The sequence below is a fragment of the Electrophorus electricus genome, chromosome 2 (assembly GCF_013358815.1).
Source record: "Electrophorus electricus isolate fEleEle1 chromosome 2, fEleEle1.pri, whole genome shotgun sequence".
In the NCBI taxonomy this organism is placed as follows: Eukaryota; Metazoa; Chordata; class Actinopteri; order Gymnotiformes; family Gymnotidae; genus Electrophorus; species Electrophorus electricus.
Genome location: NC_049536.1, coordinates 26895876 through 26911840, shown reverse-complemented (window position 1 = coordinate 26911840; position 15965 = coordinate 26895876). Strand labels below are relative to the sequence as shown.

Below are 15965 nucleotides of genomic sequence, written 5' to 3'. Positions count from 1 at the left end.
AATAAGAAGTTTTAGTAAACTTCAAACATACAAAAATATGTAAATATGTATGTATATGGTCATACAGCACACAGGCCCCCCAGGACTGGAGCCAAGAACCAATCACAATTCACACAAAGTTGATTTAATACATCATTTCGTGTCAGGGTGGCATTGTTTTAAAAAGTGGCCAAGTGTGGATTTCATGGGAAGTTAAGCAAGCAGATGGCTGTGGTTTCTTGCTCCACAGAAAGGGATTTTCTGGGTTTTTTTTTTTTAGTATTATGTGACTGCCACAGAATGCTTTTTTTCATGTAGGAACCAGACCCTACTGAGAAAGTCATCTAAAATTCCCAATTGAAATGAAATAAAATGACTCTGCATTTGGATACAGATCATAATATCAATGTACAGATTCTATAGTCACAGATTCTACTTTCAATGCATTCAACCCACATTGATTTTTGTCCTTGCCAGTTTCTAATAAGACAAATATTCCCACATGTCATTTGCAATTACATCTGCAGTGTATGGAAAATTAACCAAATACAAAGTTAGGAAATTGGTAGAACTGAACTTAAAATAAATAAATTGTAAATATGGGAACTTTCCTCACCTCAGTATTTATGGGGCAACTATATGATTCAGTGAGCATTTTAATTACTACAGGGACCTTTCTGATCAGGTAGTCTGTAGTATCTAAAAAAACTTGTCATCTCTTTGTCTCTTATCTAGCTATTTAACTACAAAATTCTGTCTACCAGGGGCTTAACAGTGAAAGAAATTAAACAAAAGTCTGGGTACCAAACCTTATAAACAGATTTTTGCAAGAAAATAGCAGAAATATTATCCTTTGGACCTAGAGTAACTGAAATTATTTAAACAGATTATGTTTTAACATTTTATATTTTTTGAAAAGCCAAGGAAGTTGTGTTGCAAATAATCATCCAACTCAGTCTGCCTGTGCCAGACTCTCTATGCCAGACTGGTTTATGTGGAAATGTCTGCAGTCTTTAGTGAGTTATAGGCTAAGGTCCATTTGATGCTATTACCTCATTAAGAACAGCCCATGTTGACATTTGACTGTAGGATTATTAAAAAAGACCCCTGCCAGTAAATATATCACAGGTCTTATATGAGAGCTGTTTTAAGTAACATGAGTTGCCATGTTTTACATTTGCTTTATGTTTATCAACAAAGGGTTGCTGATAACTCAAAACTGTGTTTTCAGTCAATGCAATGTCTAAATAGAAATCAAGGAATGCTTAAGATAACTGATTTCTGGTGACCATGTGCTGTGGTCAGGCTCTGCTGAAACACTTGGAATTGAAAGAGGATTTGTAATCTACAGGAATGTGTAGGTTGTTATTTATGTTGGTTGGGTTTAATGGCTTGGTTCAGATTTCATTAACCTATCAGAAATATCAACACTTTTTGGCAAGGACTACTGTCTCTTTTATGGTTGCCTTAACACTGTTTAGCCATGTCATGCACAGAACTGTGTTTATCCAAACTGGCTGGTGCACACCAGCAACTAAGCTTACTAATCTTGTAATGGTAGCTTTTGTAAACTACACATTATTGCCATCACATGAAAAGTGTATAGTGAGAAAGGAGGGCAGCACTGGGTTGTGTTCCTATTTATAACAGTGTCATTGATGTGGTGACATGCAAGTTAAAGACAAAAAATGCAAACGCTTCAGGAGTGACAGCAGAGAAAGCCTGCCCTTAAGAGAGTAGATTCATCACCTTTTAAGTCAGCTTGTTCTTGTGTTATCGGTCCTGTAGGAAGTATCTTTTAGACTGGAATTTCCTCCAGATAGAGGAATGCTGAATATCTGGTTGAATACTTCAATTCCTGTCTGCTGCTTCATTTTCTCAGTAGAATAAGGAAGAGTAAAAGATTGAACAGTTCATTAAAGCACTATTTTGCATTAACATTTCTGTCTGAGACTCGCAGATCTTATCTTGCTTTCAAGTGATGCTGGATAACTTTGATTTTAGCCCATGTAAATTACTTGAAATTGTAATCTGTAAGTACAAACATTACAATTACAAACTATTAGAGGGCAATGTGGTTGATAACAGTAATTCATAATAATTATCACCGAATGTTTGTATCGACAGCTTGGTCTTTAACTCTAGTTAAAGGCGATATTGTTTATTTGCATCACACTTAATGAAAATTTGTGTATTATGTGTTTGTGTAATAAGATACGTAATGAGATATCAGATATGTAATGAGAATGCTTTCAGTCCTAAAGAGTTTTACACTGTGACACCATTTGTGTTACTGTATGTTAAACCAAACGAGAGATATTTTAGTTTTGGCCCATTTTCACCTCAAAAACCATAATTTGCACCAAACTTGGTAATTGTCCACAGAAATGCAAAGCTATTACCATCTGCCAAATTTGGTCACAATCTGATTATCTTTACTATAGTTGTAAGTAGATCATTGTGAAGGAGCTCCACCCACAATGATTGAGTAACATGTTACATCCACACTGTACTAAAAGCTTGAAATTTTTTGATTTGCTTTGAGACTCAAAGCATTACACTGAGACCATTTTTTTGGCAATTCAGTGAAACACCTAGGACTATTTCAAAAAGTGTTCTTTTTACATAATTGTAAACTATAAAAAGTATCAGGTTTAGAAAAAACACTTGAATATGCAAAGTTGTCTGGCTCACAGAGATACATTGTCTGATTCTAAAATGTTGTGGATATGTTGGAAATAGAATGACATGGACAATATAAGTGTCCAGTGGCCAATTCCTATGAAACTTGAATATGTCTGACAGAGTGTGTGCCTCAATATAGAATTCAAGATTTGTGTGGATTGGCTAACTGAAAGCCTGTCAAATGTGTACTGAAAGCTGATTGGCTGCCATTTTGTAGATATCATCCAAAATTGTTGCCCTGCCCCAGATCCCTTTGGGGTGCCCACCTGTGAAGTTTGATGTCATTCCATCAAAGTGTTCATGGGTTGGAGCTAATACATGTACAGTATTGTAATGGAGTATTGGCAATGGATACTCCACCTGTTTTTGATTGGCATTTGTAACCTAGATACTGTTGAAATTTCCCAATTTTTAATTATTATATTTATTATTTTATTATTTATACATTAAAAAAAATAATTATTAAGGTTCAGAGTTTTCTGAATGTCTGAATGAAGATTAGTAACACAAGAATTTTATCTTGTAACATACAGCATACTAGTTATGGACTGGAATGCATTTGGGTTTGCTATTCATTTTATGCCTTGGTCATTGACCAAGTTTCAGGTCTGTAGGACTTTTGTTCTGATCTGGGTGGTTCAGTTCAGTGAGGTAGTGGAGTAAGAATAAGAAAATCTCTAACAAATACAAAAGGATTCCAGCATCCTTGGTGCTTGGACCCCTAAAAAGAATATTCATTGAACCAAATGACTCTTCTGAAATTAAAGTGAAGTAATCCCTTCTATCTGGGACATGCTTCTCACAGGATACTGCAGCCAGCCCAGCTGCTCATGACGACTCGGAAAAGTATGCACAAGCTTAGAGGAGGAGAGTCTGGCCAGACCAAGAAAACATTCAAGAAGTAACTTCCTCACAACCATTTTCAGACATTTAAACCTAATGGAATGGGCAGAGGACTAAACTGAACTGTAAATAGTTATTGCAAACTTAAAAACACATATGCTTCATTATTCTCGTTAGATAGCCTAGATCTCAGTTTTTTCCTGTTTAATGTTTGGAATGTAGAATTCATCCGGTGATTTGACATTTACTCCCTGGACACAGGGAGGTCATAATCACCAACAACAACATTCCCAGCGTGTAAAACTCTGCTACATTTTTCTTCACTCTGATTTAATTTACATAACTGGATCACAGGCCCACAAGCTTCACTTTGCCCTGTGTAAAACTACATTCAGCATTTTTCTGTTTTGGAAAAACCCCCAACTGGGACTTATCAGTCTTGTACTATTGTGCCTTTGACATACTTATATCAAATGCTTGGTATTTTCATATGGTGAGAAATAATTTATATGCTTACCTGTGATCATGCATTGATTGTATGTAACTGCTAATACACCTCCCCATTATGATGCTTCATCATATCAGAGATACGATTATTTAATTTTTAAGGACATGCAATAAGATGAACTTCACATTATCATTGCACAAATGTTATATTAAAATTAATAAATTAATCAGATGTTAAAAAACTTAAACTGTTTCTTTTTGTTTAAAAAGGGATAAACTGAACATACCCCTGGGCCCTAGAGAGGGTGATGTCATTGAATCTGGGCAGGGCTTTATGGGATGCCAAAGCCCCATAAGGGTGCTTCGGAGAGAGAAACTGATGTTCTTAATCCTCCAAGTGCACAGCTTATGTTTCCTGCTATGACATGCAAGCGTGACAACCAGAGGCATTGAGCTTCCATCATTCATCATCAAACAGAGTCTAAAAGGGAAGGTATAAAGACAAGAAGGAGTGCTAATGAAGTGAACTGGAAACCTGCAGCGTGGGTTTGCTCAGGATCAATATTTATGGAAGATATCCTTGCCTCGGGCCAATGGCTGCATAGCAGAGCAACACAAGCTAGTGTCATGGCGAACCAGCTGTGGTGGCTCTGTGAGTTCTCAAAGCCAGGCAAACAAAACAGAGAGGGAGGGGAAACACATTGTGAAGGGCAGCATCAGGGAGAGAGATCCAGTTCCCAAGGGGCTTGGGCAAATATGGAATCAGTCTATCTGCTTAGCCTGGAAAAGAATATTGTGTATTGCAGAAAAAACAGGACTGTACATGCACATGCAAGCTTTGTTGTTTGTGTGTTTTTGGCCATTTTTAATTGGCTTATTGCGGTTCTACTGTAGTATGAGAAAAATGCTATTTTAACTGCATTCTGCAGTTATACTCTATTCTCTATGTATTATATGCTGCAGTTGTACTCTATAGTGAGTACAGTGACTGCTAAATATTTCCTCAGTGGTTGTAGAGTTAAATATCAGCACTGGAAGGAGATATGCATAGATTAAATATATTCCCATTCAATCTTACATTTAGAGAGCTTTGATTAACTTTTGATTTTGCCAAATGTTGTGTCCAGCATCTGTACAAGTGTACCAGGTTAATGTAAAGGGCAAAAGTACAGGTCCTGTAAATATTATTACAAGCCAGTGAGTCCTGCAATGTGAAGCTCCATCTGTCTGGTTTTGGTCAGTATCTACAGAGCGAATATGTAATGGGCTAAAACATTGCTAGAGATTGTATGATACAAACACAACAGCATTAGCCATAGATGTTTGTTTTTATGTGGCTGTTTGCTTTTTAAGTTAAAATAGCAATGTTTTTCAATTTCCTGTTTGTTTGGAGAAATATTTGTGTGCTAATAAACTAATAGCTTACAAAAAATGTCCCTGAAGGCACACTGTTTGTGCTTTTGTACATTCCTTCTGTATGTAGACATGAACGCAGGCATGTGTATATATGGTAGATTAATAAACTTTCTCTGAACATATCTTCAAACATATCTACAAATCTCAGGAATGGATCAGAGTGAAGTTCTGTAGAGCAAGCTGTTACTGATGTAGGGAGAACACACACTCTGCTTCAGGTGTTATGCAGGTTCTGGAAGATGCGAATATGTGCTATGTCTAGCGATGTGTGAGCTTGGACTGGATATGAAAAACATGTGTTTGAATACCACCAAGAGTTCCAGCTTACAGTTTACAGTTTACAACTCAAAGACACAAGATTGCCAAAAAACCATCACGCCGTGAAGGAGACCTTCTCATCGGTATGTGTGCTTGCTAGTGGGATAAATATAGTAGTATTACTACTACTACTATTACTACTACTTATATTACTACTACTACTACTACTACTACTACTACTACTAGTACTACTACTACTACTAGTAATGATAATAATAATAATAATAATAATAATAATAATAATAATAGGGGATGGGGCAGTGGTAGCTGATTGTTAAAGTACCCAACTAATAATCAGTAGGTTGCCAGCTAGATCAAGCCCCACTACTGCCAAGTTACCACTGTTGGGCCCCTGAGCAAAGTCCTTAACCCTCAACTGTTTGACCATTATTCAATCATAATTGTAAGTTGCAAAAGCATCAGCTAAATGCCATAAATGTAATAATAATGATGATATTATTAATATTATTAGCTGTATGGATAACCAGGATAGCCAAACTATAGACTACATTCCACAATGCACCACAATAGACTAAAACTTAATAGTTTTCATGGTTTAGTATTTTCTTTCTTCTCAGTTTATTTGACTTCAGTAATGGAATGGAAATATAACACATAATAAGACGCTAAAAGGAAACATTTGTTTCCTTTACACAAATACACATTAGAAACTAGAAACTAGAGCTAGAAAACACCAAGTATTTTCAGAAAGTCATGTATGATTTTTGGCCCTGTAAGTAATGCTGAGTAATGAGAACAGTAATGAGAGACACAGTTTACATACTTTAAGGTGTAGACCCTACTCTGGGACTGTGTATGGTCTGCTGTCACAGCAAAAGGTGGTAGGAGTTGGCTGGAGGAGGTAGAACTGGAAAGTAGTTTGTCACCCAGCATCTTCCCTTAGCTAGGTTCACATTGCATTTACCGATGCTCCAGAAAATAAAAAATAAAGGGGAAAAAAGCTTGAAATTTGTCCACACTGGGACCTGCACCAGAAGCACATAATGCATCTTCCAATGCAGACATGCAGTGGGAAAATGTATATATTGCCAGACATGTTCCTCGCTTACAAGGGAGGGAGAGTGAGGCTCAAGACACTGGAGCTGGCACCTATGAGAGCCCCAGGTGTACAATGCCTGATGGCATGAGGGCAGTGTTCAGAAGGTAGCGACATATCTTGTAGTTAAAATCTAATTTCCTGTGCCATGCACCGTGCATATAATGTTATGATCTCCTAATCACCTCTAATCAGCCCTAATCACTGAGCTGCTTACCACCAAGCCTATTTTATTTTGCCTCGCTCATACTGAAGAAGACTACTGACATTCATGGGCATAACCCACTTTTTAAAGTTACAGAGTACACTAGCCAATCAAGTGAGCACTACTGACCGTTGGCAGAGAGCTGACCTTTTGAAATGATCCTCCCATGTAGTCATGGTGGTTGTGCATGCTTCAGCGATCCTGTTGCAAAGAGGACACTAACTGCAATAGGCAGCATAGATGCAGAAATAACAATCAGCTCCATGCTCATTAAACTTTCCTGGCTGGGGTACACACTACCTCCTGACATAGACCCTGGCTTGTTCTTTAGGGAGAAAGTTAAAACCGTGGAAACAATGCTCCATGTACAAGTGAGGGTTCATAAAATCCTCAGACTCCTCTGTACTAACGAAACTCTATCTGTATATTATCTTCATCTATCCTCATACTGTAATCTTTGAGAAGCCACTGGGCCTGAACTAAAGGAGGGGGGTTTGGGGTAATCACAGGTTTTAAAGCCACTTAGGGGTGCATTTGCAGTGCTGGCAACATGAATAGCCAGACATTGCATTCTGTTTCAATGAAAAGATGCTGTGTGTGTCGAAAACCACTCAGTCTAGTCATGGGGGTGTTCAGAGGTCTGAGAGATACAGAATTTAGTTGTAGGTATGAGAGTAAGTTATTTTAAAGCAGACATAAAATCTCTTCACTGGCTCCACAGTATTGTAGTTCATCTGCTTTCATTACATTTCAATCTCTCCTGGGATACACACATTTTATGGAGTCTTGGGATTTTATCCTTTCCAGGTAAACTTTCAGAGCAGTGAGCCAAACCATCACATAAACAAATGAATGCAACACATCTGCTAGTGTGTAGACAAAAAATAAATAAATAAATAAAAAAATCACAAGGCCCTGTGGTCACTTCGCTTTGCTTTGAAACTCATCTATAGTTGGAGCTAGAAAGACAATCTCTATTAAGTGAGTCATTTTGTCCATAAGGTCATTTTCTAACACCTAGAATCTGGACCCAAAGAAAGCTTCCCCATAAACTCCCCCAAAACAGATTTCTGGGCATTTCCAAGCTACACATGGAAAATATATAAAGTAAACATTTACTCTTGCTGACAACCCCCCCCCCCCCCCAGGAGTTTGAGGTGGCATTACACTATGTAACCTTTGCCCTTTCCTGAGGAAGCCCATGGGATTGGGTATGTAGCATGGCACACATTTGTATGATTCCAGTTCAGATAATATTATTATTATTATTATTAATATTAATATTATTATTATTAATATTATTATCTACATTCCTTTTTTCCCTAGGACAATCCATAATTACTGAACTTTGGTTTTTGATCAAAACATAATTTTTTCACAAGTCAACACTGAAACATTACTAAACATTAATACTAAATGTCAGTGGGAACCAAAAAAGCTAGTATAAAAAGACAAACAACCAAACAAACAGAAAACTAAGTTGTGGAGTTTAAAAATTGCAACTCTACACTCCTGCAAGATTTTCCCATTGTGGACATGACTAGTGTAAGTGAGAAAGGACAAAAAAATTTTTTTTCACATTGGAATCAGGCCATGAGCTGATATATAACCACTAACCCTGTGTGGATTCAGAACAACTGGGGAGTTGAGTGGGCATACCAGTGAGCTGGAAAATCTGCGTCAGGAGATCCACTCAAAGGCCCATCCGCCTACTGTCGTCATCGTTTTCAAACATGTCTGTGGAAACTGAGGGTCTGCAATGAATTAGCAAATGGAGAGAAATACTGAGGTTTCTTCTAACCCCAGTGGTGAGTTGTTTTTTTTTCAAGACTAGCTTGCAAACTGTAGTTCTTGGCACATACATTTCTAATGCTCCTGAATCCCTCCCCAGAAAAAAAACAAAAAAACCAAGCAAAAAAACAACACACTTTATAGGGAAATGGTCTATTTCAGCTTTGTTGTCTATAAATCTTTACCCTAAATGTGCGTTCTCTACTCATTAAAATCTGGACATCTGTTATTTGAGTGTAGGTCTTTGGCTTTATTGTTTTTTCTTTGCTGAGTCAAAATCAAAAGTTAATCAAAGAGAATGTGTTTAGGGTACCAGAGCAACTTTTATGAGCATATAATTCAGTATTGGAAGTTTTAATCCACCACTATAAACAATATTACAGAAACAGAGCAGAGTATTTGTTGAAGAATCCTCTAAAGAGCATAAGAGCCATTGAATTAAAATATTATATATCAATTTGCTTAAGGCTTTGGTGAAGGATTTTCCTCTTTTGAAAATCACTCCTTGCATTGTGTGTGTGTGTGTGTGTGTGTGTGTGTGTGTGTGTGTGTGTGTGTGTGTGTGTGTGTGTTTGTGTGTGTGTGTGTGTGTGTGTGTGTCTGGGAGGTTCTCTTCTGCCATATGTTTTTTCTTGGAGGTGGAAAAGTCCCCCTCTGATTCTTGGCCTGACTCACACTCAGTTCTCCTACACCTTCAGGTCAAAGGAAATTTAAACAAGCCACCACATTTACATCTGCAGATTAGCTTTTCACTGCAAGACAGCCATGGTGCATCTACTTCCTGCATTTGTTCCTCAGATTATTTCCTACCCTGACTGCACCTTGCTGCACTTAAATATTATTTAATGGCCTTCTATGTTATGAATTATGTGGTTGTTTGATCTGGTTCCCAGAGTGAGGGTGAGCTATGGCTGCCTTATCAGTTGTAGAGTGAACAGCAATCCATGTAAAGGCCTGCAGAAGTTCTTAAATGTGCCCTGTTTAAGTGTCTTTCATTCTTTCTTTAAAATATTTTGTTAGAGATGAAAATGAGGATTGAATCAGTTTACATTTTATTGAGTCAGAAGTTTTGAATAATTTTCTTTTCAGTAATTGGTGTTCATGGTTCATGAATAAGAGCCACATGATCAAACTGGATCAGACTGGTGACTGGCATATATTTATCTCCATTGTTCTATTTTTTTCTACACTAATTACACTAAAGTTTCACCAAGGTCCTGCTGCCTGACTGTCATGCATTTACAAAAAACAACCATAACAAACAACACCACAACAACCACCACAGCAATCACAACAAGGACGACAGCTACCATCAATAAATTCCGCACATGAGTTCATGATGGTGAATGGTGGTACTTCTCATTTGAATTTTTTCAACTGCTTTTTTAAAACACATGCCTCATTGGGAAGTTTAATTAATCTGTTCACCAGAGTGAGCTCTAGAGTTGTAGGATTATTCAACATTTAAGATGGCACAGGAAGCTCATGGGTGCCCCCTGCTGTTCATCTGTGAGCTTTGGCCAGTTCAGTGGAAACTAAGGTGTGACTTTAGCTGCATTCTTTGTGTAGGTCAGAAGATTAATAAAATTCAAAGCATCTGTAACACCATTGTTTTCCTGCCAAAATATGTAAAATTAACAGTACACAATATCACACAGTTTAAAGGATAGTGTAAAGCATTTTAGCAAACATTTAGTCATAATTAGTGATGAGATAGTAATATACTACATGCTAACACTGAGAGGCTTATTAACTTCACACAATTTCTGGAGTCTCTTTATAAAGATTCTCGGGAAAATACTAGTTGTAGCCTGCTGTTGTGAATCAGCTTCAGTGTTTGAAGAGAATTAGATCATGTCTGCCCTTCCCAGACATACTGGGGGTGGGGGGTGGGGGTCACCTTTTTCAGTGATGTTTTTCCTCACCCATTCAGTCAGGCCCCAGGCATATGTTTTTACTTGGATTTCTGGGAATATCAGGCTACACGAGCTTTGTGCCTGTTTGAAATGAAATGATAACTGTTTCAGAGTTGATTTGCACTCTTTAAATAGCACACACCATGTCCTGACCTTGAACTGCTCTCCCATCCCTCTCACCTTTCTGCAGGCTATGAGTTGAGCTGCATGGAGAATGGTCAGGAGTACACAAACGGAGATGTGTGGAAGCCTGAACCATGCCGCATCTGCGTGTGCGACAGTGGCGCCATCCTGTGCGAAACCATACTCTGTGAAGAGCTTTCCAATTGTGAGAATGTAGTGCTTCATGAAGGAGAATGTTGCCCCATGTGCCAGACCCGCAGCAGCGGGGGTACGTACAGCATCCACTTCACCTTTCACGCACACCAGCATCACACAGCATCCACCTCACCCTTCACCCACACCAGTATCACACAGCATCCACCTCATCATTCACCCACGCCAGCATCACACTACATCCACCTCATCCTTCACCCCCACTAGCATCACACAGCATCCACCTTACCACACTTGAGCTACAGCACACTGCACACAACTATCTGTGATGTGATCATTGATTTATGAACCTGAAGTTCTGATCTAGTTTGTGTTGTTTAATTTTCAGGTGTAATATACAAGGTAATTGTTTTTCCATTGTCTGCTCATCATTTAAGAAAACACAATATATATTTATGCCACAGTCATTGCATTTTGTACTAAAATCAAGATTACTTTTTCAGGGTCAGAAAGGTGAACCTGGAGAGGTTCCAATTGTATGTATGGATTTGTATCATTAACATTACTACACATTGGTTGCATAAACTAATATGAATATTAAACATTGCAAGGTTACCCACATCTGAATGTGATACCTTACAGGTGACTGGACTACCGGGGCGACAAGGACCAATGGTAAACTTGTGTAACTCATTCTTTTGAATGAAGCAATTTGACTGTAAAGATTAAAGAGCTAATAACAGCTAATATCAAACAATTACTACTGGCTTATTACTGAAGATCGAGACCTAGACCTTTCTTTTTCCTTGCCATACAACGTTCCTGAAATGGCCAAGATTATTTATTTAGTCCTCTGCAACACTAGATGGCAGTAGAGCACACTACAATCTTATTCCACAAAGCTGTCTGTTCACAAGCACTCTGTTTTTGTTTATGATAGACAACCATTATTTATGTTTGCAAAATCACATCATGTGTGAGCATTATTGCATTGCATGTGCATTACATATTAGCTGTTATCAAAGTTATCAATAAAAAAACTGACTAGTTTTACTGATAAACAAGTGTTTGATTGGCATGTAATTGAACAGGGACCACCAGGATCACCTGGATTCAGAGGAGACCGAGGACCCAAAGGAAGACCAGTAAGGAACAGATTAATTTCCTGCTCTATTTAAATTATTCCAGTTACTGACAGAGAAGCACTACAAACAGTACAGGCACACAGACTTTGTAAAAAATGTAGTTAAAAAAGCTCTTTTTATTTATTAATGTTCTTTTGATGCTTTGTGTGTAGGGTACAAGAGGTCCTCCTGGTTATGATGGAGATCCTGGTGTCCCTGGACAACCAGGAGAGCCAGGTCCACCAGGCCATCCCCCTGGAGTGAGTACAGTACACAATAAGAGCCAAATAAATAATCCATATCTCTCATATTCACTTAGCACAGTTTATTACAAAGTGTCTGCCTATGACCAAAGGCAACTGTGCATCTGACTATACATAGTCAAAGCCCTTAGAGATCTGTTGCAATAAGTTTGATGCTGCCAGGCAAAAGTCTAGTGAAGTTTGAGTGATACATCAGAAGGTTTCTAAAAAGTGATGGTCCTGAGAATCTAAATGAAAAACAAGGTGTTCTGGACTGTCACATATAGTACTGTCTGTAGTCTCTTACAAAGTAATGACACTCACTGTATCCAAAATGAATTTTGGGGCAATTATTCTTATGTTTTCCAGAGCTGCTTTAAGATACTCTTTGAGCATTAAATGTCACCTATTCTAACGTGAGCATGTGGTTGAACGAGCCCCCTTCACTTACTGAGCATTGTTTTGTTGCTTAGGGCCAGCTGTCTGCACAAATGACTGGAGGATTTGATGAAAAATCTGCTGGACAACATGCCATGATTCCTGGACAACGGGTAGGCTGCATTTGCACAAACTCTGTGATTCAGTCTTTATTAACAACTTGTGGGGCAGCAAGCACATAGAGGCTGGCAAAGATAACTGACGAGGGCAATATTATGTTTTGGTCAGAACAATTTATGGTTTAACCTTGGATACATGCTGATCTTTAAAATATGGGTGTTTGCACAGAGTTGCATCTGGGCCAATAATTTTTCTGATCATTTTTCCAAAGTGACTAATGGATACCAAGAATGGGGCAGTTTTAAATTTGTTCAATTTGTACCTTTTACAGGGTCAAAATGAAAGGCAGCAGGTTCAAGAAAATCCTTCACAGCTTAAAGATCAAGTTCCCTGAACATTGGAATACTACCTTTCTAATACATTGTTGTTGTTATTTTAGGGAGAAGCAGGTACAAGAGGACCACCTGGACCCAGCGGTCTGCCAGTAAGCTTAAAGCATTGGATGAAAGCAGCAAAAACACTATGTCAAATTTTAAACAATCAAACGATGGTCACTACATCACATTTACAGCTTCATTTATTTCCACTTCTTCACTTTGTTTAGGGAGCATCAGGACCACAAGGACACCCTGGTGAAGCTGGAGATCCTGGATACATGGTGAGTGAACAACTTTGACATTATGAACAAACCCTATGCTAGAATTTAAGGAACTCGCAGTGACATACATGTTCTTGACAAGTTTCAGATCATGTTCATAAATGTGAAACCATGAGCCCAACCATTCATACTTAAGTAATTTTAGTTGTGGTGTCATGCATGCAGATAAAATGTCCTTTCCTATAAATGAATTCTGTAATAAATGCACCAATCTTGCATTAGTTTCCTGGTCAACTTTTAGAGTGGGAGACTAAATCTTTTTAGTCTTTTTAGAGTGGGAGACTAAGACTTTCACTGAATCCAACTAACATGCCATAGCAAACCAACAGCACAGCTTTCCGAGCATGGTTTCTCACAGCTTGGCCCACACAGCAAACAGCCATATCTCCAAAGGGCAGGTATGCAACAGGCAAAATGTGTTACTTAACTAACAGCAGGCTTGAAACACTCTCTTCTCTTAACCATTTGACTTGTGTCTCCATCTCCATTTTGTTTTTTGGCTTGTGCAAGTAACCAAAAATTCAAAACTACTAAATCTTTAAAAATGTTGCCTGCTGTCACCTGCACAATGTCACGACGTAGCTGACAGAGACGTCAGCAGTGATGGCAAGCGGGATCTAAAAAGTAGATGCGGTGTAGGCAAGCTTGAATACCTGGGTGAAAAAAGGCAAAAGGGAACTTCAATATATATATATATATGTATATGTGTGTGTGTGTGTGTGTGTGTGTGTGTGTGTGCCCAGACATCAGTAAGTTTTAGCTAATTCCTGTTCTGTGGTTCTGTGTCTTATAGGGGCCTGCTGGTCAGAGGGGACCCGAGGGACCCCCAGGAAAACCGGGTGAAGATGTGAGTACAATCGTTAGTCCATTTACAGTCCCATTCATATGAATATTAACATGCATGTCTACAGATGTGATACATAGATAAAACTATAATGATGAGAAGATTTTTTATTTATTTTTATTTTTTTTATTTAACTTACTAGGGAGACCCAGGTTCCCCAGGGAGTGCAGGAGAGATGGGATACCCAGGATCTATGGTAACTAGCATTCCAATCTTCTTGCACAACTACAACAGAAATACTAAGCAGTCTAACATTTGATTATAATGATAACACTATATGATCTCTGATTTTCTTTCTGATTACCTCTGTTTAGGGACCAAGAGGGTTTCCAGGGTCACCAGGGCCCCCAGGCCTAAAGGGTCATAGAGTGAGTGAACTGTATATCCTCTATGTGGGGAGATTATCTAACTTTTCATTTTTACTTTTTAAACTTTCATACCTCTGATCTTTACATCAAAGAACTATATAACCCTTAATCTGTCCATCACTGAAAGCAGAAATTCCCTTATATCCTTAAGTCAAGTTTATTTTATTTGGCAAAATATAGAAAATTTAGGACACCTGGTGAATGCTCACAGCAAAACAAGTTCAATGAAGTTAAAAAAAAAAAAAAAAAAAAAAAAAAAAAAAAAGGCTCCACCATCTAGTTGTTGTTGAATTAATTCTGCAGAGGCACATTTCAGCAGTAGTTGATAGGGTGCCCTCTACTGGTTGAATGTAGCTCTAAGTTTCTTCATTTATGCACTTGCACCATATGCCAGACTGTCAGATTTTGACCTTGTTTTCTCATATTTCAGGGACACCAAGGCACAAGTGGTCCAAAGGGAGAACACGGGGCAGTTGGATCGAAAGTAGACAGCTTTATTCTTGACATTCACACTCTTGCAATATTCAGGCATTTAGTTTGAGAAAGAAACAGTTTGCAAAATGTCTAAATGTCACATCTTTGATTAAGTGATGGTCTTGTATTCTCAGCATATTTGATCTGAATGTGTCTGTTGACATTTTATTTCAGGGTGAATCTGGTGGGTCTGGTCCGATGGGTGCTCCCGGCCCCATGGTAAGATAAGTTCAAACTAATGCATAATCTTGTCACAGACAAAGTGGATCTATTAGTGGTACAGACACCCAGTAGCCCTTTGAAGTGTTTTGTGACCTGTGACTTTAGAGATAAGAAATAAGAACGAGGTGTGTCCTGCTGCAGGGACCAAGGGGCATGCCAGGAGAGAGGGGACGCCCGGGACCAAGTGGGACACCTGTGAGTCACACAAAGCACAGCATTTAACAGTAATGTCAACAAAATAATTCCTGAAAGGTAACAATTTGTAGGAGCGCCATTACTTGGAAGCTCAAGTAAATTATTCCAACTGGAATCCATTCTTAGCATGAGAAATGATATAGAAATATATGCTTGTAGAAAAACAATTACACATGATATCACTGTATTCAATTTTTTATTTCAGGGTACACGTGGCTCTCAAGGAAACATTGGAAAACCAGGTCCAATGGTAATCTGCCATCAGATTATAATATGCACAATACAACACAAGCCTTTCATTTTAAAGACTGGTCTTTGAAATTTTAACTACATTTAGGGGCCTTTGGGACTTAGTGGACCCTCTGGGTATCCAGGTGCACCAGGTATGAAGGTAAGACATAAAGCAA

At 38.3% G+C, this 15965-nt stretch overlaps 1 protein-coding gene across 1 annotated transcript in view; it reads left to right on the top strand.

The window, feature by feature from the left end:
• Positions 1-15965, top strand: part of col5a2a (collagen, type V, alpha 2a) — a 33091-nt gene that overhangs the window by 3719 nt on the left and 13407 nt on the right. Inside the window, exons 2-18 of the mRNA XM_035523899.1 lie at positions 10848-11048; positions 11322-11335; positions 11437-11469; positions 11576-11608; positions 12025-12078; positions 12231-12317; positions 12773-12850; positions 13237-13281; positions 13402-13455; positions 14249-14302; positions 14442-14495; positions 14614-14667; positions 15098-15151; positions 15316-15360; positions 15505-15558; positions 15764-15808; positions 15896-15949. Coding sequence (XP_035379792.1) covers positions 10848-11048; positions 11322-11335; positions 11437-11469; positions 11576-11608; positions 12025-12078; positions 12231-12317; positions 12773-12850; positions 13237-13281; positions 13402-13455; positions 14249-14302; positions 14442-14495; positions 14614-14667; positions 15098-15151; positions 15316-15360; positions 15505-15558; positions 15764-15808; positions 15896-15949 — 1013 coding nt within the window. The remainder of the gene's footprint in view (positions 1-10847; positions 11049-11321; positions 11336-11436; positions 11470-11575; positions 11609-12024; positions 12079-12230; positions 12318-12772; positions 12851-13236; positions 13282-13401; positions 13456-14248; positions 14303-14441; positions 14496-14613; positions 14668-15097; positions 15152-15315; positions 15361-15504; positions 15559-15763; positions 15809-15895; positions 15950-15965) is intronic.